We start from the raw sequence: 23,251 nt of genomic DNA, 5'->3' as shown, positions 1-23,251 counted from the left end.
GCCGGGAGTGCCCTCCTGCTCTTGTGAAACAGCATTTACAAACACAGCGTCAAGCAAAGAGCTGAGGCACAGGACGGGAAGGCACAAGCACGGATGTGGAGCTGCTCAGAAAGCCACCAGGTGCCTTTTATGAGCCACGCACTGTCTCCCTGCTAAACCAAGTGCCACTTTAGCAACCTCTGCAGTTAATCAACACGGGTGAGGAGAAAACCTTCAAGCAAGGATCTGAGATTGTACTCCATAGCTCCGTGCCCACAGGAACCACACGCCAGGCAGCCCAACAGCCCCACCATCTCTGTTCAGTCTTTAGCAGGGGCATGCACAGCACATCCTGGACAGGCTGGATCGATGGGCTGTGGCCAACTCTATGAGGTTCAACCATGCCGAGTGCTGTGTCCTGCACTTAGGACAGAACAACCCCATGCAATGCTCCAGGCTTGGGGAAGAATGGCTGGAGAGCTACCTGGCAGAGAAGGACCCGGGGGGGTGATGGTTGACAGCAGCTGAACATGAGCCAGCAGTGGCCCAGGTGGCCAAGAAGGTCAACAGCATCCCGGCTTGGATCAGCCATGATGTGGCCAGAAGGAGCAGGGAAGGGATCGTTCCCCCATGCTCGGTGCTGGTGAGACCACACCTTGAATCCTGGGTTCAGTTTTGGGCCCCTCAGTACAAGACATTGAGGGGCTGGAGAGGGTCCAGAGGAGGAGAACAGAGCTGGGGAAGGATCTGGAGCATGGGGGTTCTGGAAGCGGCTGGGGAACTGGGGTTGTTTAGGCTGGAGAAAGGGAGGCTGAGGGGAGACCTCATTGCTTTCTGCAGCTCCTGAAAGGAGGTCGGAGCAAGGTGGGTATTGGGCTCTTCTCCCAAGTAACAAGGGATAGGACAAGAGGAAATGTGCCAGGGGAGGTTTACATTGGATATTAGGAAAAATTACTCCACTAACAGTGTTACCAAGCCCTGGCAGAGGCTGCCCAGGGCAGGGATGGAGCCTCCATTCCTGGAGGGGCTCAAAAAGCACGTGGCCGTGGCACTTGGGGACATGGTTTAGTGGAAACACTGGTCTTGGGCTGATGGTTGGACTGGATGAGCTTAGAGGTCTTTTCCAACCTTAATGATTCTATGATTCTATCCTACGATCCCAGTGACCCCCATCATCTCAGCCGGCTCTGCTTTGCTGAGGAGCCTGCATGGGATTCTTCCAACCCAACTACTCCTTCATTGTATGCACAAGCCTGATCACACACATTCAGATACACATTAAAAATCTCTTCCATTGAACAAAAGGGGGTTGTTTCCTTCGCCTGTATATTTTACAGCCTTCCGTGCACCATTTAGCAAGGGACATAAATGATTTTTGGAAACACACCACCATTTATCACTGCCTCTCCAAAGAAAACTACAAAAATGCTAATTGATTTCATAATTTGCATATTTGATTTTTCTTAAAGAGGGATAAAGTAGGCTTTTTAAAATAAAAAAAAAAAAAGGCAGCAGAGCTTCAAGAGTATTTCCTGTGATGAGCAGCACATCAGGAGAAAAATCACTGCTGTGGCAGTCGGGGCAGGAAGCAAAGCATCCCACCTCTCCCATTCCTGCTCAGCGGGCGCCTGTGCCTGCCTGGCCACCGCTCACAGCAGCCCCGGCTTAGGGTTAAAGCATGAAACGTGCCCTTGGTGACCCATTCAGAGACAGCTGTGTGTGTCCACATTGCTTCGTGAGGCTACACCACTGCTCCAGCTGTGTGGCTGCAGAAGAAAATGAGAATTGCTGGGATAAAGGAGAGGGGCTGCGCTTGGCCTGCAGGTTCCCACGCTTGCCCACACAAGAGCCGGGCAGCACGGAGCCTGGGGCTTCTCTACAGAAGCCAAAGATGTTTGCAGACAAGCCACCGGTGGAAGCCGTGCACTGCCAGCACCACACAGACAGAACACATCAGCTCCGCATCCAGAGGGGGGCAACAAAGTTGGGGAAAGGTGTAGAGCACAGGGGTTATGGGGAGCAGTCGATGGAACTGGGATTGTTTAGCTTGGAGAAGAGGAGGCTGAGGAGAGACCTCATCGCTGTCTGCAGCTTCTTAAAGAAGGTTGTGGTGAGGTGGTGCTGGTCTCTCCTCCCAAGTAACAAGTGACAGAACAAGAGGAAATGGCCTCAAGTTGCACCAGGGGAGGTTTAGATTGGATATTAGGAAAAAATTCTTTACAGAAAGAGTGGTGAAGCCCTGCAGAGGCTGCCCGGGGCAGTCAGGGAGTCTCCATCCCTGGGGAGAGGTTCAGAAAGTTGGTGAATGTGGCGCTTCAGTACATGGTTTAGTAGTCATGGTGGGGTTGGGCTGATGGTTGGACTGGATGAGCTGGGAGGGCTTTTCCAACCTCAATGACTCTGATTCTCTTCACGGCTAACCCAGGGGTAGGCTAGGCAGTTCCACAAACTACTAATGAATATAAGCTTCATTGCAAGTGGCTGCTTACAAAAGCACAGGGAAAGAAGTAGTAAGAGGAAATTAGTTTTCTGCTTGAGGACACTTTATATTTTTAAAGCCACCTTAGAGTGCTTGGTTGGCTGCGAGTAAGAGAGGGTGTTGAAAAAATATAGGAGAGCCGGTACTTTTGTCTTGCTGCCTTCCTGGCCCAAAAAGTAAGATATTCACACAAACATGAAAGGACAAGAGGAAAAACTACTTGCCGAGTATCTACACTGCCCCAAAGATTATTGGGTTCCACACTTGAGAGCGTTCTGTACGAGTGTCTACACTTCACGCAGTGTGTTCAGCCAAGAATGCTTCACTCTGATTCATACGCTTTGGTTCAGTGCCCAAATATTGCTATTTAATAAGGTTATTAATTACTGTGTTGTCTAATTTTTGCTGTGCAGGAACTTCTTATAATTGGCTCATTCCTTCAAGATGCTTAATCCTTTAACTATAATAGCGCATGTCAGTGTGCACGCACATGTGTGTGTATGGACATGCTTGTGCCCCTCTGAGTCTTCTCAGTTTCTTACTTCAGCTGTAAAACCCTGCATGGGCCAATATTGACCCATCAAGGAAAAACAAGGTGCTTTTTTTTTTCCCTGAAGATACAACTTCAAGAGAACGTGTGTTTTCCTTCAAAATAACAAAATAACATGGTGCCCAAAGTACCAAGCCTTCCACACTGCTGTTTTATGACTTCTTTTTAATCATAAGTATGTACTCATATTTATAGTGTTTATATAAGGGATGGGGGGAGAAATTTGCCCGCTGGACTTGTCTGTTCTTAATATTTGTCCAGATATTATTCACCTCTACCATCTGGTCTCCCCGACAATAAGAAAGCATCTTTGACGTTACTACATGAGGGAAGAAAGGGACAAATGAATATTAAAATTACATTCCCAAGGAAGTTAACTTTAAGAAACATGAGGGGGAAAGATAGCAGGACAGTGTGTTCTACATTCAGCTCTACCACCAAACTACTTTATTCCTCTCAATTCAAACACTAATTTTCTGCTTCTCTGTCCTATCTCTTGTCTGCTTCATTTTTGCTAAAAAGCAAGTGCCAACCCTCACCGCATCCTGACCCCAGTTTGATGCCCCAGCAAGTATTACAATACAACACAAAGGATAACTGGGGAGTTTTCTCATCTTGCAGGATTGATAGAGGTGGGCAAAAAGTGAGGGGAAAATAGTCTGGTAATTATGCAGAAAATTTGCGCTTCATTAGCCATTCTTGAGCACAAATATTCTTGCGGGAAAACCAACAGTAACCACCAACTCGTCCCAAATGACATTCAGGGCAATAGGAAAATTTTTCCTTAGATACCGTTTCTCTATCAGAAAACAGAAGCATTACCAATTTAAGGTCTAACTCCAAATCGGAACAGCACGGGTAGGAGGTGTGCAGTCAGTCACAGACACGTGGGATAGCAGGGGCTGTGGGAATTCCTCTTCCACCACTAGTTGCACTGGGACAACTAACCACCTGAACCATCTGCGTGAAGTATTATCTAATCTGTTCTTTAAATCCTGTGCTGAAGGTGAGCCCGAGATCCCCACAGAACCTTCTTCTGGATCCATTTTTCACCATGTGGTGAAAAAATTCCCTTCTTATCCACCCTCAGTCTCACTTCCTTCTTCCCACTGATCCCACCTACAACAGACACTGAAAAACTGCTACGACAAGCTCCTGAGAACTGGAAGATCATTACTCTGTTGCATCCTTTGCCCTTCAATTCTTTATTTTTCTTCCCCAATCTCTATTTTTTTCCAGCTTTCCCTCTTTTGCAGTGCTTGCCAAACATTTCACCCTTTTCTTTGCCCTGCTCTGGACTTTCTACCGTTTACCTACATCCCCAAAGGCTCATGCCAAAAAACAAGATCAGATTCTCCAGCAGAAGTCCAACCCAGTGCTGTGTGAGGAGGAAAACACCTCCCCAGTCTTGCCCAAGACCTGTGCGCTGCAGAATAAGCATGCCCTTCTGCTCCAACACAGCTTCGTTGACTCAGAGCCTGTGGTCTACAGTAACTCTCAAGACTGCTCCTGCCGCACTGCTACCCAGATACTCTTTATTCTGTATTTGTACATTTGATTTCCCCCTCTAAAGTGCAGCACTTTGCATTTGTTTCCACTGAACCTCATTTTGCTGATACCCAGCTTGCCGTTCAATTTTTCTAGATGGCTTTGAATTCTGATAATGCCTTCCAAAGCACATCCAATCCCTCCTCGCTCAGCGTCACCTGCAAATTTTATAAGCATATTACCCATTCTGCTGCCTAAGTTATTAATGAAGCTATTGAATAAATGTAGGTCCAGGGCAGATCCCTGCAGGACCTCACTTGAAATGCCCTCTTGGTATGACAGAGAGCCACGATAACTACTCTTTGAGAGCTACGTGCCCAATCAAAATATCTTGAATTTCCAACTTTACAAAAAGCTGATCTGGAGTATTTGATATGCAAAGGAGCTGTAGAGCAAAGGATCACTTAGTGAATAAGTTAAAGCCTAAAAGTAGGTTTGAGGAAAATCGCAATCTGTTGGTGGATGATTTGCCAACAGAAAGAGGAAGGAGAAGTCATTCAGTGTGTTAGCAGGTACATTTGCCTGGCAGTGCTGTGAAAGACCTCCTTGCAGGCACTGCAACCTGCTGATCAAACGCATGCACGCACCTCTCGTTGACACAGCAATGAAAAGAACAAATAGCAAAAGGAAACATCTCCTGCAGACCATATAGCAGAAGAGAGCGCTTTCCCAAAAGGCAGTTTCAGCCATGAACACAATCATGGAGTTTCTCTCATCCTTACCAGCCTAGAGTTCATCTTCAGGTCATTACGTAATGCTGCAGCCATCCTCTGATGGGTACTTGGATGTTAAGGGTGTTATTTGGCAAGACGTCCAAATGAGGATCCCCAAATACATGGAAAATGTGCAAAAAGTAACCCTCACTGTCTTAAGGGACAAATCTGACCTCCGACTGTTGACCAACTCATACTTCTGTAAGTGGAAACAGAACTGGGCACCTTGAGATGGTGCACTAGTTTCCTGTTTTCATCTGGGAGACAGAACAAGCTCAGCAAGAAGTCCTGTGCCATCAAGGAGTCTAACCAAGCCACTTAACTGCATAAGCAAAACTGAATTGGGTTGCCTTACAACAGGAATAAATTAGTTAAGGAATTAACGTCTGGAGACCCAGATCAACTCTTCCTGCTGGAATGTGGTCCAGTGGGAGGTGTCCCTGCCCATAGCAGGGGGGCTGGAACTGGATGGGCTTTAAGGTCCCTTCCAACCTAAACCATTCTATGATTCTATGGGGATGGTCCTGCAAATGGGAACTTCAAAGGTGGCTCACGTAGTTTGCCTCTCATGTGATGGAGGCAGACACACCAGCATGCAACTTCGGGACTGTAACACAAGCAAATAAGTTAAAGGCAATGGCCACCACTACTGGAGCAACATGCTATCCTAAACAATTAACTGCTTTGTTTAGAGCCAAAGCCAACCTAACACCTTAGTCTCCCTGCTTGTCTGAAAGCTACACTCCTATTTTACATCTTGAAACTAGATTGCCATGGCACGTTTGCTGATGCATCTCAGGAGTGAGAGAAGCCCATGGGTCCCACCACGTTTGTACTCTCATCATGCAGGATTAGGACTGGGCTCATGATCTCAATGCCTGTCACAAGCCTGGACTTGAAACACAAGGAATTAATAACTAAGTGAATAGGTGTCAGTTTTATGAAGCACACTACCTGCATAAATTCCACCTAACGCAGCCACTTGTCATTTTAAGCACCCCTTAAGACCCCCAATGGCTGATAACTCTTGCACGTCGCTTTGCATCCCATTGCGCAGATGAAGTGTTATGATAAAACCTTCCTCTTCACTGACTCCTTCTGTTTTACAGACGCAATTTGAGTGGAGGCTGAAAAGATCCCAGCCCCCACAGCAAAGATAAGGTTACAGAGGGTAGGTCTTAGTAAGGATTTTGCAAGCTGCATGAATTATTAAAGCCCTTTATGATATAATGACAGACATATCAGGTTATTTGTTTATTCAGTGTATAATTCATGATCCTCTTGGGAGTTAGACAGAAGTAGGCTAGCTTGTTGAGTCTTCTTGTTCATTCCAGTAAATCCTTATCACCAGATGGAAGGCTGAACCACCCCAGAAGACAAAACAGCCACAGCTTGCAGGATCTGCACTTTTGGTTGGAGATGGGAGAGCTTTTTTCACAGCCTGGAGAAACAGTGAAGCTGTCACTTGAGTACAGCAGGCTAGATGGCTAGAAGAAGACAGTCTGGGTAGTGTCTCTGTATTGTGCCACCAGAACACTGTCATTTAAAGCATATGCAAGTAGCTATGTGATTTATCACAGAATTATGGAATGGTTTGGGATGGAAAGGACCTTAAAGACCATCCAGTTCCACCCCCTGCTGTGGGCAGGGACAACTGGATCAAGTTGCTCCAAGCCCCATCCAACCTGGCCTGGAACACCTCCAGGGATGGGGCAGCCACTATCTCGCTGGGCGACCTGGGTCTGGGCCTCCCCACCCTCACAAGAGAACATTTCTGCTTAAAATCTCATCTCAATCTCCTGTCTTTCAGCTTAAAACCATTCCCCTTGTCGTCTCCCTGCACTCCCTGATCGAGAGCCCCTGTCCAGTTTTTCCTGGAGCCCCTTTCAGCACTGGAAGCTGCTCTGAGGTCTCCCCGGAGCCTTCTCTTCTCCAGGCTGAACAACCCCAACTCCCTCATCCTGCTCCAGCCCTCGGATCATCTCCGTGGCCTTCTCTGGACTCACTCCAATAGCTCCATGTCCTTCCCATGCTGAGGACTCCAGAGCTGAACACAGCGCTCTGGTGAAGTCTCATGTGAGCAGAGCAGAGGGGCAGAATCCCCTCCCTCGCCCTTTGGTCCCACTGCTTTGGATGCTCCGGTACCATCGCTCAGTAACACAGGATTCTCCAAGCCAGTGCAGGCTCCTGCAAGACTTCAGGATAGTTCACAACCACCACCTTCTGGCTATGCAAGTAGTTAGATACTGCACAAAGCAAAACAGTCCCTCTTGCTTGGGTCATTTACACGAAAAATCTGGCCAAAATATGGGGCAACGTGTGACAAAGGAGTGCCATGTCCTGATGGCTGGAACGGAGTTTTGAATGCATACATTGTAGTCATCTCTCAATTTCTCTTCTGTGCACTCTGAAGGGTAAGGGAGGGACATTACGCCATAGCGGCAACTAGGGAATAGAGGACTGACTACAGCCCCCAAGAAGAAAGAGCTTCCCGACACACTTCTGCAAGGTACTCCACCCAACAATGCTCCTATGCCAGGAGGAGCCACGCTGCCGTGAAGAGCTGTAGCAAAACACAAACATGGCCAGGCTGAAAAGGCACCCCGGGTAACGCTGTCCTTCCCACAGGACACCAGAGGACTGCTTTCAGCATCCACCCTTCCCATTGCAGATTTCAGGTGATCAGGAACAGATTAGGCACACAACGATTAATCCAATCACTAAAACCCAAGCCATGTTAAGGAGTCTGATCAAGGACTACTGACTAGTCAGACCTCTGCTGAATTTGTATCTACAGCTTCACTCCCTACCAAGAAAATATATCATTAACTTCTGTCACAAAGACCTCCTGCTAGAGGAGCTATTTAGGGGCATCCATTGCCATTCTTCAGCCTCTAACCATACTAATCCAAGTCTCCTGGGGTTTTTGGAGTAGCCTTTTGGGATGTCACTGTCACTAGATGTCTATCTAGTTAAATTTCCCATCTTAAACAACCCCTCTCCCCACCATCCCCCTACCTGAGAGATTCCTGGCTCCTAAGAGAGCAGTTGTAATCATTGTTATTATAAAGCACTTAGCGATGCTCACTCATTGCATCTCTCACCAGCCAAACACCCAGAACCCTGTTATTTCATATGCAGTCGCCTTCATCTGCAGCAGCTCTTCATTGTATTAGTGCCTTTCAGCAATGAAAGAAAAAAGGGGTGGGGGTGGAAAGCATTAAAAAAAATAAATAATAGTTTACTGCATTTTATGCCATTACCTCACTACTTTGTGACACACATCTAAAAGCCGTCTGCTAGACCTCTGCTGTTGTGAGGCGGCATCCAGACATGCTCCGAAGCAGGGGTAGTGGAAGCATGAAGCCCAGTTTGGTTTTGTCCCAGTGCTGCTCCATCACTTGGAGCAATGCAGCAACAAGGCTGAAACTGTCAGCTTTCACAGGTCACCTCCTCTCTGCTTCTCCTCATCCAGCTGGGACAAACACGGCTCCCTCCCCAGGGAAAACAGACACGTTCAGCCTCTCCTTTGAAAGGGATAGAAGCCTATTGAAATGGAGGTGACTGAACCGCACTGCAAACGCTCTGAAGGTACTACAAGATTTGCTAAACACGCTCAGAACATTCCATCAGGCTCAGTTTCCCCATCTCCAGCCACAGCCGGTGTTTCATGCTGGAAAGGATGTACGTCTTGTCCTGAAGGACCCCATGGAAGGAGGATGCTGTGCTGGAGCACCTTTAGGAACAAGGATGCTGCGCAAAGCGCCTTGGGAGTTCCCGCTGCTACAAGAAAACACGACTCTGCAACCAACTTTCTTCCCTTCCAAAAGGCAAGAGTCACTAGGAAACTCTGCTGGAGCCTAAGCACAGATGTGCCCCTTCCGTCACCAGGTGCCACAGGACACCCACAATCCTGCTTCACACGTATCACAGTTAACATCCACAGTTCCTCACCACTGCAATATCACAATTAAATATAATATCATCATTAAATTAAATATAATATCACAATTAATAATAATATCACAATTAAAGCATAGGTAGTGCAGCAGCCCAAACATCACACTGAAGGGACTAATCAACATTAAACTGTCAAATTTAGTAGGGGAGATGGTGATGAGATATCAGGAAGAAATGTTTTGCTGTGAGGATGGGGAGGCCCTGGCCCAGGTTACACAGAGAATTCATGGCTTCCCCATCCCTGGAAGGGTTCCAGGCCAGGTTAGATGGGGCTTGGAGTCCCTGATCCAGTGGGAGGTGTCTCTGCCCATGGCAGGGGGTGGGACTGGATGGCCTTTGATATCCCTTCTGACCCAAACCATTCCCTGATTCTATGATTTTAAATCATCCAAATACTTCTGAAAAAAATATTAAGCAATTTTTTTCAGGAGGGGAGAACGGAGCTACAAAGGTGAAGCAGTCATCTCCAATCCAGACAGCCTTTTGGGAGCAGAGTCAGAACTGCAACCCAACCTCCTGACACCACATGTGATGTTTGCCCTTGGAAGGCAGCACTTGCACACCAAAGCAAGAAACTCGCACACCTATGGATATCCCAGAGCAGGTCCCCTCCCAGTCCTCACGCACAATATGCTCACATGTAACTTGAAATCTGAGATTACAAGATAACTCTCTCTTCGGCTTTTCTAAATGAGTATCAACATTAAAACCAAACCCATCTGACATCCCAAGCCCCCATGAATACAATGCCTAGGACTCTTTTCTGTAAGAGAAAAATCCCAGTCTCTAATGTGGTCCCCTCAATGGGGCCCATGACACCACCAGCCCTTTCTATTTAGAATAATGACTTCTTCCACACACCAAGAGATTTGAAATTACCTGTGAAATATATTTCCCTAGGCACGGGCTCAAGAAGCATGTCAATTACCCAGCTTAATGGCCTCTAGAATTTCCGAGGCACACACAGGGAGTGGGAAACGTTCAGATGGTATCTCAGGTACCATCCAAGGGGATGAATATCGAAGGGATGGCCAGGAGTGGCTGGCGTACAGTAAGCGGTCCCACCAGTGAGGACAAGGAGGCAATGAGCACAAGGGATCCAATTCTAAATGAGTGCATCATCAGCACAAAAATGTAATTTTAAAGAGAGTATTTTTTGGGAAAGGTGCCTGACTGCAATTTCGATGGCACAAGCCGCCAACATAGGTCTTATGCAGCAGAGGGCACCCATTTAATTTGCAAAAGCCCAGTGCTGAGTGCACTAAGCACTCGGCAGCGAGCCCTCTCACCCTCTGCCTAGCTGTACCAAGAACAGCACTGCCCAGGCTTTGATGTTCAGGCATTTGCCAGAGAATTTGGGAAGTTTTTCATCCACAAGGACAGTTCCCACTCTCCCAACAAGACAGATACTGTCCCTGGAGTTCAAATCCTCCTGGCTACATTTCTCTTCTTGCAGTTGAATCTGATGTCTTGTGAATACGTAGCAGAAGAAACATTTATCCCCAAACAAGAAGCATGGGCGCTTTTGGAGGAACAGAGGAGGAATTACACAACCCGGGTCGTATTTCCTGCTCCACTGCTTAAGTACTGGAGTCTCCAAAGCCTTAGTTCCATCAGCAAAGGAAGCAATGGGGAAGTGCAAGTGTTGTTACAAAGCATAATAACGAGAACCATTACAAACATTGTAAAACAGACAAGATGCTCACATGGCACTGGGGAGGGGATCAATCCCTGGGGCACCATGAAAGAATTACTCGTCTCCCCAGGGAACCAGCCTGGGGCACACAAGCTCTGCTCCTGATGCCAGCCAAGACTGACAGGTTGGTCATCTTCTAACGTGTAGTGGACAAAAAGTAGGCCAGAAGATCAACTGGGGATAAGAGAACACCTGGAAGAGAGGCCTGGCAATGGAAAAATGGGCCAAATTCCTCAGTGCAAATCTCTTCAAAGCAAAGGTGTAAGACAAGGTCTTTGCTGAGACTCTTCCAAAGTGAGAATTTGCCCTCATTCTCAGCCACAAGCATCTCGCTAACCCACATACTGCTGACTGGTATCACAGCGAGACGAACACAGTAGCAATTTTAACAACAATTTCCAAGCTAACGTCCTTCCTCACAAGGGCTGAAGTCTGTCTGGACTTCTCCCAGCTCTCTGTGTGTAAGGTTAACCACATATTACTGCTCCTAATACAAGCATTATGCTATTCAGAAACTATTAGAAGATAAACACTAAACTCGAACACTGTAGCAGCAGAAAGAATTGAGAATGACATTGTAGTAAGCCTTGTAGCTAAGCCAAATGAGGAAGCAAGGTTAGTTTCAAGTGGAAAGTTAGCCAAAATATACCATATACTTGGAATAGTCTTTGCTTTGGCCATGGGATCTGGACTCTTCTGCAATGAACTTCACAAACTCCAGAACATTTCAACAAACTGCAGTTCATCCAGTACCACATGTTGGCTGCTCTGGTGTGGGATGAAACAGCATTCCCACCACCAATTTCCATTTGCCTACCGGAAAAGTAGGGAGGGGCTCTTGATCAGAGAGTGCAGGGACAGGATGAGGGGGAACAGTTTTAACCTGAAAGAGGGGAGATTGAGATGAGATATCAGTTGCTCAAGAGTCACCAAATAAGTGACATTCATTAAGTGGCCCTCATAAAATAAAAAAGGCCACTTTCAGCACACAGTCACATTCATAAGCTGCACAAACCAGCAATAAACAAGGTCCCACTTGGACCTTGTGAGTCAAAAGAAGAAAGGCGGGAAAAGAAGATTCCCACATACCAGTGTTGCCACAGACAGTGCTCCACGCAGAGCATCGACCTTGGCATGCAGCCTCCAAGGAAACACAGCACCAGCAAAGCTGCCAGGACAGGGCTGTACGGGGGGGAAAAGGTACGAGCTAGCTCAGCAACAGCAACAGAGAAGTGGGAGCTTGCACCAAGATGCAGCTCTGGGAGCCCTTTTGTACCTGACTGCTCCACCCCACGGCTGGGCAGGGAGCAGAGGGAAGCGGGGGACGCTGAGGCTCATCTGTGGAAGGAGCTGCTTCTCACAAGAGCAACGGGAGGAGCGAGACAGAGCCGGGTAGATTTTTCTCTGGAGTAAAGACTAGATCAAAACAAACATAGCAAGGAGCAAGTGACACAGAAGGGTTCAGTTTAGCCTTGAGATGATGAGTAAAAAGACAATATTGATGTCAGAAATGCCAACACAACATTTTTGCTGCCAGGTCAAGCAGGCGGGCAGGTGCTAAATGGGGTTATTTTGAAACTGGGACCCAAGCACAAGCAGACAGCAGATGTGTTAGATGCATTTCTTTTCTCCATCTCACAGTAAAAGTCACATCAGAAGCAACCACAGCCATCATGGTGTTTAAAACTTAAAAGACAAAAGCCTGAAAGTTGTCCTCAGCATAACCCCACCGCATAGTTTCAGCAGGAATGAATTTGGCCAAGTATCTCAAAGCATTTTTTGACGTTTCTCAGCATTTAAACCTAATGTAGCTGTAGCAGAGCACAGCAGGCAAGACTGACAACAGCAAATTCTTCTGCCTCATACCAAACCCAGCACAGGGAAGAACGGCTCAATCACAAGCAGTCCCACAGCACACAGGCAAGGAGGGGCTGGACAGAACGCCTGCTCGTGCATGGAGCGGAGCCCTTTGGGGCTGATGCTCTTCTGGTCTGTGCTCTTGGAAGTGCTGTCATCCTGTGGGAGGCAAAATAATGTCATCAGTTTGATCACTGATCGACAATCATTAAGACTTCCCAGCAAACAAAAACGGAATAAATAAAAGACAAGAGCTGCATGAAGAGAAAAATATTGATTTCGGTGTACTCTGCCCTTCTTCCCACAGCAGGCAGGGGAGGAGGGGAAAGCCAAGTGCCCACAAAGCTGCCACGCATGCCTAGCTCACTGTCCTGAAACTCTGTTCAGCTTGCAGGTCTTGAATTATTAAAGGCTATTTCTTCCACCCTTTTTCCCCCGGCGTGCGTGACACGCTGCTGCAGAAGGTTTACTTTCACCTGAGCAACGGGCATCCCTCCCGCTGCAGAGGTCCTGGAAGCACATAAGCCCACATAATACATGACTTTTTTTTTCCCCTCCCACTGATCCCAGGGATGTGACACTACAGTGAAAGCTCAGGAGAGACCTCTAATTTGCAAGACTACCTCTGACACAAGGAAATGGTTCTTTGGCTCCTCCTGGGTCTACTGCGTTCGTTACACAGCAACAAAAAGACATTCAACCACTCACAGCCCAGAAATCATCTTCAACACCTGATAAAGTTGAATATTAGGTGCTTCGCTTGGCTCACATCTGTCTCTATTTTTGTGTCCATTTTGTGACAAAAATCTGACTGTGAAACCCACCAGAGGGTAGAAATGCAAACAAGGCGCTGCGTTCCTAACTGTCTCATACTGTACAGAAAGTGTTCACTGGCCACAATAAAGAGCTGTTATTATATAGAATTCAATAGAGATGAGAATTCAACTACAAGAGTAGGTTTAATTCAACAAAAATTAAATCACTGAGCGCTTTACACATTTTGGAAGCTTAAATGGCTTTATACAAGGTCAGCTCTGAAAATTATTTAGAAATATGCCCCTTGTTTTGTTTTTTTTTTTTACTTGGAGAATGAAGCAAATTCATACTTTAGATACAGGATTCTTCTGGACTGAAGAATATTAAGTGCCACCTGGAGAAGATGCAGAGCCTGATGGCAAACCACACTGGCAGCTTGCAACAGGAGAAAACTTTCAGGCCCCAGCTCTGTTATGAGATAAAAGGCACTGGTATTTACGTGGAGAATCATATCCTCATTTGTCACTTCAATGGAGATGGATACAACACTTCCCCAATCCTTTCCACCAATTTAACAGTTTAAGGGGTAACTTTCTGCTTGGAAGGCCAAGAGGCCCGGAACCCTGAAGGGGAAGGCTCTATTTATCAAAAAATAGGTACGTGGTGGCAGCTACGCTTGGAACGTGTACTGTGCCTGCTGCATCGCTGACTTCTAACTCTGAAATGAGTTCCAGCAGGGACCGAGGCAAGCTGGCATGTTGCCGCCAGGACTCCGACTCCTACCACCCTTGATCTCCCCATCGGATAACACTGACTTAATGCTCCTGAGGGCCACACATCTTTCAGGTTTGCAAACCCCTCTAGTCCACAGCCCCATGCTCTGCATGCCTGCAAGCCTTCCAGTCATCAAATGCCACACGGGAAAGCCTGGCCAGCTCTGCCTCCATCCTTCATTTAGTGCAATTCTGATGAGAAAATCGGTATGGACTTAAAAGAAACTCCCCCAGCAAACAACATTCCTACAGATGGGAAGCTGTCAGTATTGTGGTCACAAGATTTTTCACCCTTCTCTGTCCTTGTGTCCACAGTCTGCATCCTTCCCCCTTCTGCCCTTCCCTGAAGTATACGTTGCTTTCTAACACCACATAGGTTTTTGCTCCGATGCACAGCACGATCTAACTAATTCACACATCATTGCTCTGCACACCTTATCATTTGCACATGAGAACAGCAGTCTCTATCCTTCCACTTGCTGCCTATTTCCTCCTCCTCCATCCCCCACCTTCTGTACCTCCTCAGCAGAACTCCACCATGGAAGCTGCAGTGAAGAGGCTCACATTACCAGGACTCCACTGCTCTTACAAAATTTACTAGTGTGCTGTGAAGCCTCATAAATTATTCAAGATAGACAACCTTTGTCAGGTAAATGAACGTGCCTTTTGTAATCCATCTCTCCCGAGTTTGCTATCACAGCACTCACTGTAGGCACAACCCATATTGATCCATGAATTCCCCAAGCATCAGTGCAGGACAGGGTAGTACAAGTTTTCACACCAGCAGAAATCCAAAGTCTGCCCAGGGTTTTGGTGGATTCACAACAGATAACCAGCTGGTGCAAAAGTAGCTCCAGCCTAGTCCATGGAATGAGCAGCTCCATTCCCACCCTTCATGGGCAAAGAAAGAAGGATCATGGTCAGGTGTGGGAGTAGGAGACTCATTCATAGAATCACAGAATGGTTTGGGTTGAAGGGACACTTACAGGTCATCCAACGCAACCCCTCTGCAGGAACAGGGACACCTTTCACTGGATCAGGTTGCTCCAAGCTCCATCCAACCTAGCCTTGAACACCTCTACGGATGGAGCAGCCAAAACTTCTCTGGGCAGCCTGGGCCAGTGTCTCGCCACCCTTCCTTATATCCAGTCTAAATCTCCCCTCCTTTAGTTTAAAACCATTACTCCTTGTCCTGTCACAATAGTCCTCGCTGAAGTCCCTCCCCAGCTCTCCTGGAGCCCCTTTCAGTACTGGAAGCTGCTCTAAGGTCTCCCCAGAGATTTCTCTTCTCCAGGATGAACAACCCCAGCTCTCTCAGCCTTTCATTAAATATCTCCTTTTCACTGTAAGAACTTCAGGGATTGTTTACATGAGTCAGATCTAAAAACCATGTTGCATTCTTGGGCTTAACTCCACAAGCCTCGGTGGTGTCACTGCACAAAGGCACTTGGCTCATTAGAGATATGCAAACTCAACTTCTGTTTTGGCAACTGCACTCAAGGCTTTATCATCATTAGAGCTATTGCACTAAATGCTTTATATTCCTATTTAGCACCCAATCTGATTGCTATCAGCAATTGCCTCCTCTGGAGTTCTCGGCCTCAACCAGAAGTGAGTGGAGGAGGCCTGATCCTGGTTCTCCTGAAAGGTCCTGGGAGAAGATGTGCATTACAACTGTCCCCACCAGATCGAGAAGCAGCTTCTGAGGACCGGGCATAGCAGCCTGCCCAGGCACAGGCAAGAACAACAACCTTGTGCAGAGTTAATGAATAGATACAGAAACCATAAACCATGCAACCTTGGTCTGGCCTGACTGCCACCCGGATCCTCCTGTCTCTGACCCTGCAGCCCTTCCACCCATCACAAGCTGATCCAGCTGAATATCCTGATCACTCACACATCAGTCAATGCAAGAAACACTTTGCTTTACAGTAGAATTAATCCTTTGGTCTGAGTAAACACCTTTTACTTCTTATGATATTTATGGCCAGAAGATAGTGGCTGAGACGGAATTAGAAGGGTCATAGGACAACTGCCAAAATCCAAGTGCATTCTCTGACAGATCAGATGATTCAGCCCGAATAAAACCACAGCAACAGCTTGTTGATACGAACCAACTCTCCAGTAACAACAGTTTGTACAGCCCCATTCCCCACACAGCCCAGCGATAATAAACTTGAGGATGAAGGCTGGACTAAGGAACAGCTCTAAAACAACAAACTACTACCAACACCACAGGGAGGAAATAACAATTTTGCTAACAAAACACATGTTGCTTTCAAGAGGCTCCTGAAAGAGGCAATATCGAAACATTCAGATACCATCCATTCTTGCTGAATTTTTCACTTAAGTATTTTGCTTGGTAATGACTTGACTTTTCTTTCATCCCACTTGGGTAATCCATTGGCTGAAAAAGCACAGCCTAAATCATACAGTTTGTGCACTTGTACAATGTTACAGATGCCCCTTTCTGATGGCTTCTGAAGCCAAACAGCTGGTAGCTCATTCAAGGATAAATTTTCAGGTTACTTAGACCCTCCGTAACCACCTTTAGCTTTTAAGAGGCTGTTGCACACACGCAGGTAACACCCACAAAGCTTCTTTACAACAAAGCTGCCGAACTACGCCTGCCAAACACCAAGCACCAACCTGTTTCTACCCTCAGGGATTTCAGTGGGAACCCACATGGTCTCCCAAGAGAATTCAAATTAACAATTTTTCGTATGTACAATTGAAAAACTCAAGCTTCTGAAACCATGGTCTTGAAGGGGGTCACTGCAGACAGGTACAGGGTTGAGGTGTCACAAGGGCAGGCAAGGAAGTGGTAATGTCCTGCTCTGTGATGCCTGCCCCTTCCCTATGCAATACCTGAGCAGGAAGCATTCAGGACCGGTAACAGGAATGGAGAAAAAAAAAATGTTTAAATGCAAAAGAAATACTGCAAATGGCTTTTAAAAAACATCTTGTCCTCTCCATGGGGCTGTTCTTTTACCTCCAGGCAGCTCAGAGTGCCTCTGGGCATCACAGAGTGGATTCTGCCACTGATGCACAGCTGCCATGGGGCAGGGACACTGGATACTTGTGTCTCCACGGGTACCAGCTCTCGGGAGGCTGCTCAGCCCTCGCAGGGGCAGAGCAACGCTATCTGTCAGTCACTCACCGGGGTAGATGGCCCTCCCAGGGAGCCGTCTCTCTGCTCAGCAGAGTGTGGCAGTAGACAAGCAGGGCCATCTCCCTACTTCCCTGCTCCTTTCCAGACCAGTTCCCTTCCCAAGCATCAAACCCATAATTGGATGAGATTTTTTGACTGCACAGTAGGTGGACAGCAGAACAAGAGAAGGAGCATTCTCTACACGGCATCCTGCAAACCCTAAAACATCCAGTCCTAATAGAGTTATTTATTTCAAGCCCTGCTAGCCCAGATGTGCCATCACTACCAGCATCATTAACCTCATTTGGGGTGAAATGACACAAGTACAAATCAAAACCTGCTAAAAGGAAGCAATTAATTTGGTAGAGGCAGCCTCAAGCCCACCTTCCAGCAGCGATGTGCACCTATTAGGCCTTATTGCTCTCAGTGGGAGCCTTCACTGCTCGCTATCCAACAGGAACACCGGTAACACTTCCAGCTTGCTGCCCCAAGCTACTGTCTGCAGCTGACAAGTGCTAAATCTCATGCTGGAGAGGCAGGACGGGACCACGGTCCCCAGGCTGGCGCTTCCCCCTGCGGACATCCCTTTCTCCTCTGGCTGGCTGCGCAGAGATGCGCTGCAGAGCCGCGAGGAAGCCAAGCTTCACCAGCGGGCGTGCAGCGATCCTGCACACACCTGCTTCCTCACAAGAAGCAAATGGCTCACCACCCTCTAGCAGATGGCAATTTTCTTTCAAGTTCAAGTGACAAAAAACCTTTCTGCAAAGTGGGGAGGGGGTCTGTTCTATGCCGGGGAGGCAGTGCCGGCAGCCACATTCCCCAGTGCTTGCATCCCCACTAATGGGAGGTGACAGCGATACAGGTGCAGGGGTCCCCAGACTGACCAGGCTTTCAATCACCTAACACCAAATCTCTCCAAAATTCAAGCAGAGGTTGTTGCGTGCTGCTACAGGAATCCCTCTGCATATCATTTAAAAGAAAAATTAACGGCAACCAACAGCCTTTCTTTTCACAGCCATTAATCCCGTTGACCACCCAGATGCACGGTCTTGTACGTGACCATTCCTAAAAGGAGCCTTGTCAGTCAGTGGACGCTACTTACCACACCCGCCCCAACGGGTTTGTTCCAATCTGGGATTTTGCTTTTTAAATCTCAATGAGAAATTCCCTTTTGGACAACTGGCTGAGCTGAGCCTTCCTTAGCTCAGTATAAGATGATTAAAACCATGCTACCCCAGGAGGAGAGAGATAATGTGGAACACCAGCGATTTATCAGGAATGGAACCAAGAATCAGCACTCAGAACCACTGATGATAATTAATACAATTGTAACCCAAAACAAATTAAATAAAAATCAAAAAGTTGTTCCTTATTTTCTTGCCCCACTCTCCCTTATGCAAAATATCCTGATCACTCAGTCAGCTGCCTGTCAGAACAGAAGGGTTCTGAGGCTGCCTAAAAATGCATCCTCACTTTCGAGAGTCCTGTAGTGGAAGATGACTTCAGTGATTCACAGAGAAAAACCTCCAAAGACAAACAAGGTTGCTAATCAATGCTCTGAATCCTTCACTGGTGTTACAAGGGTGCCTTGTCGAACGCGGGAAAAATCTGTCTCATAACGGGGAGAATTTAACAGCCTATCTCATCAGCTCAACTCAACTTCTGACTGACAAACCTTCCAAAAAGATTTAAGTTATACCCAGTATCTTAAAAACAAGGGTGCAGACAGTGAGCTACTCAGGAGGAACAGTTTGTTCAGAAGTATTGCTCAAGCTTTGGTGCTGGCTACCTTTTCACTCTTTACTCCCATTCAATATTCCCTTCCCTAGGAACAATCACAGCAGCCCTAGGGCAGAGCTCGGGAGACGTTTCACCCTCATGTCACAGTGTTAACCTACTGCCCAGCAACTGTGCATCACCATCAAATACCCATTTGTGACTCTTGTCTGGTTTCACAAACCAGGTCATAAGGAGAAAAAAAAAAGAGCAAGAAGATACCAGGTCAGTCTGAGGTCTTGTGTCCTTTGTCTTTTCTCTGGGTGAAGGCAGACAGCATTACTTCCCACCAGAGGCACACACAGAATTAATGGCCTGCTCAGGACCGTTCCTTCATATTTGCAAGAAATTATGAGCCACTGGATTCAGTTTTTTTAAACATCTCGCCTCTCTCATCATAGGGTCAGGCCCACCCTGATAAGAGAGCATAGGGCTAAGGAAATCTATCCTAGTAAACATCACCAAATGATCTGCAACAAAATGCTTCAGATAAAAGGCTGGCACAGTTTATTAGAACAATATAGACAATAATCAGTCTGGGTGAGGGAAGGCCAACACATTATTTACAAATTATACGCCTCTCCTAAGTATGTCTCTTCTGGTATAGGATCCTTCCTATCAAACTTTCTGCAGTTGGAAAGAAAACACAGTTCTGGGAACCAGCTGACAAGTCAGAAGAGATTTATTCTATAATACGATTCTGCATTCCAAATTTAAGAGGAGAAAGCAACAACTTACAAGCCCTGAGAAAGCTGCTGAAATATCAGAAATACCCCACAAACTTCATCTGCGCTTCACCACATCCATAATCCCCTTTACTTCTATAGCGATTCTCACGGAAGTAAAGATTATTCATGTGAGAGCAGCGCTGGATCAGGCCATAAGGCTGTGTTCCTTGGGCGAGAACCGGCACATTCCCTTTCCTCTCCTCCCCCTGTAGGTAGACATTTCTCAGGGCCTGATCCTGAATAATTTCTGTATTTACGTGACAGCAAGGAATGAGAACCCATCAGCTCCCAAAGGTCAAAGATATTTAGACATATGGATACAAGGCGCAAAAGGATTCAGAAAGAATGTTTGAACAGGGGGTATTTCTGAATAAATGGGGAGTGCAAACAACCATGCCTTCGGAGAAGCCAGATATTAGCCCAGTAAGCTACAGCTCTCCCAAATAAACAACACTGCTCCTTCTGCCGATAAGCCTTCTTTGCAGAAGGCCTGACAACATGCCTGGAAAAATGCACTTTGAGATCAAAGATGTTAAATCTAAAAGGCTTTCAAAAATACTTCCTATGACATATACAGATATAACATATTTCTATTCTTAAGCAAATCAAATGTGACAGGAAAATTGTGACATAAAGCAGCGCACATCCACCAGGGCAGCACAAAGTTAAGGGCAACACTGCTATTATTAACTCCATGTCATTGAAATGTTTCCCCACCTTCAGAAATTCAGGCTGGAAGGACACAGTGTCAGCCTTTACTTTGAGTCGTCTGGGTTTGGGGTTTTTTTTTTCCCCAGTTTTGTGTCAACAAGACCTCAGCATTTTGTAACGGAGATGACAGCCTCCTAAAATACATCTCGAGGAGGTTCCGCGTGGCTGCGTGGAGGGGGACAGGGCTGCGGGGTTATCGCGCTATGCGAGAGAGACCGATGTGTTCGCAAATATTTCCAAACATGAACTTCCAAAAAAACCCCTATTTATATCCTTCCTGCAGCGACTCTCGAGCCCCCCACCCCCTCACCCAAACGAGCTGCTTTCCGACCTGCTCTTTCCATAGATCGCAGCCCATTTCTGGCGCTCCAGAGGGAAGGGAGCCCCCCCAGCTCGGATCGCCTGTGGAGCTACCCATCCGCTCTCGCTCCAGGCTCCAGCTCCGGAGGGAATGGCAGGCGCTGGGGATGAGATGAAGTGCTTAACGGGGAGGAGGGGGCAGGAAAAAAAAGTCCTTTTTCGCCTCTCCCCGCTCTCGCCGCGTTAACGCCTCAACAGCCGCCCTGCACACCGGCACCCGCTGGGGAAGTTTGTGCTTTCCAGCAACTTTGGGTCCTGTCCGGCGGCCCCCGCGCCCGATCGCATCCAGCGAGGATAACGGGTCAGAGCGGGGTCCCAGCATCACCAGCCGGCGGGTACCGGCATCCCTTGACTGCGGGCGCCGGCATCACCCGGGCACCGGCATCACTTGGGTACCGCGGGCACCGGCACCACTTGGGCACCGACATCACTTGGGCACCGGCACCACTTTGGGCACCACGGGCACCGGCATCCCTCGGGCACCGCGGGCACCGGCATCACTTTGCCCGCGGGTACCAGCATCCCTCGGCCGCCGCTCCCCCGCGCAGGCCCCGGGGCGGCCCCGCGATGCGCCACGGCGCCGGTCCGAGCCGCGGGGTGCCGGCACTTACGTGTGCTGCTGGGGGAAGCTGTAGCCGTGGGCGGCGGGGGCGGCGAGGAGGAGCAGCAGCAGGGCGAGCTGGCCGCGGGGAGCCGGGGCGCCGGGCGCCGCGCTGCCGGTCGGAGCCGCCATCGCCATGTTTCCATTAACGGCGCGGCGGGGAAGGGGCAGAGGCGGCCCCGCGGGGGGCTCCCCCCGTCGCCACTCGTGCGATGAGCGCCGCAAGTCCTCAGCGGGGGGGGGGGGGAGGGGGAGCGGAACGGGGGAGACCCGGGGGGGGAAAGGGGGGGGGCAGCACCGCGCCGGCTGCGGGCTGGGACCGGCGGCCGCTCAGCCCCACTGCCTCCGCGCGGCGCCCGGCTCTGAGCGCCCGCGAAACGCTACTTTCGCTCAAATAGGCGGGCAGGCAGCCGGCCCGGCCCGGCCCTGCCTCCTCCCCGCCCGCCGCCCCCCCTCCGCCGCTCAGGGCCCGGCGCATGCGCCGCCCTCCGAACCTGCACCGGTCCCGCCGCCCCCGGCCCCGCGCGGGAGATGCGGGAGGACACCGGGATGAGCATCCCTTTCCAACACCCCCCTCTGAACCGCCCCGCCGCCCCCCGCCCCGCACGGGAAATGCTGGAGGGCATAGGGATGCTCCCCTGCCCCCTCCCCGAACCGGCCCCGCTGCCCCGGGAGATGCGGGACGGCACCGGGACGGAGCATCCCTTTCCAACACGCTACCCTGCTCCGGTTCCGCTGCCCCGGCACCGCACGGGACATGCTGGAGGGCGCGGGGATCAGGCATCCCGTCCCGCGTGTTCCCCCCCGGCACGGGTCCCGCGTGGGGGGATGCGGGCAGGCACCGGGATGCTCTCCTCCCTCACCGCACACCGGTCCCACCGCTCTCGACGCCGCGCGGGGCGGGAGGGCACCGGGGTGGGGTTCCCCCCTTTCCCTGCACCGGTCACCTCCTCCACCCTTCCACCGGTCCCGCCATCCCTGGCCTCATACAGGGAGACATGGGATGGCACCGGAATGGGGTATCACTTTCTAACCCACTCCCGGGGCTCCCTGAACCCCCCACCAATGTGAGCTCCTTCCCTGCTTCCAGACGGGCGCTGCCCCCGCCGAGCCGTCAGTGCCATCCCTGCCAGTGTCATCTCGGTGGGGACCACAGCTGGTCTTAGGGCCACCGTCCAGGACAGATCAGCACATGGGAATCACGAGGTATGGTCAGTTGTAATGACAGCAGCTCTGGCTGTGGTTTTTCAGACATGCAATGGCTCTGGGGAGCGTTTGGGAGCGTGACAAGAGGGCAGGATAAACATGCAAAATAATGGAATTAATCAACATAGCCTAAAGTCACCAGGGTTCTTGAGCCTGACATCTGAGGGCCTGGATTTGCAGCACTGTTCTCTGGGGAGCTGCAGTGTAATTTTGGCTTCTCTAAACCCAAACTCAAGGTGCTCAGCTTCAATGAAGCAGACCACTGGTGAGTCCAGAGGAGGCCACGGACATGATCCGAGGGCTGGAGCACCTCCTCTATGAGGACAGGCAGAGAGAGTTGGGGCTGTTTGGCCTGGAGAAGAGGAGGGTCCAGGGAGACCTTAGAGCAGCTTCCAGTACGGAAAGGG

At 48.9% G+C, this 23,251-nt stretch overlaps 1 protein-coding gene across 2 annotated transcripts in view; it reads right to left on the bottom strand.

The window, feature by feature from the left end:
• CACNA2D2 (calcium voltage-gated channel auxiliary subunit alpha2delta 2) overlaps nt 1–21,886 on the bottom strand; it is a 206,675-nt gene extending 184,789 nt beyond the window's left edge. For both annotated transcript variants that reach the window (XM_054076733.1, XM_054076734.1), the window contains exon 1: nt 21,649–21,886. In XM_054076733.1, the coding sequence (XP_053932708.1) occupies nt 21,649–21,776 (128 nt within the window). In that variant the 5' untranslated portion in view covers nt 21,777–21,886. The remainder of the gene's footprint in view (nt 1–21,648) is intronic.
• Nucleotides 21,887–23,251: the final 1,365 nt, after the last annotated feature.

This window comes from Cuculus canorus, chromosome 11 (assembly GCF_017976375.1).
Source record: "Cuculus canorus isolate bCucCan1 chromosome 11, bCucCan1.pri, whole genome shotgun sequence".
NCBI lineage: Eukaryota > Metazoa > Chordata > Aves > Cuculiformes > Cuculidae > Cuculus > Cuculus canorus.
This window is presented reverse-complemented; position numbering and strand designations above follow the sequence as displayed.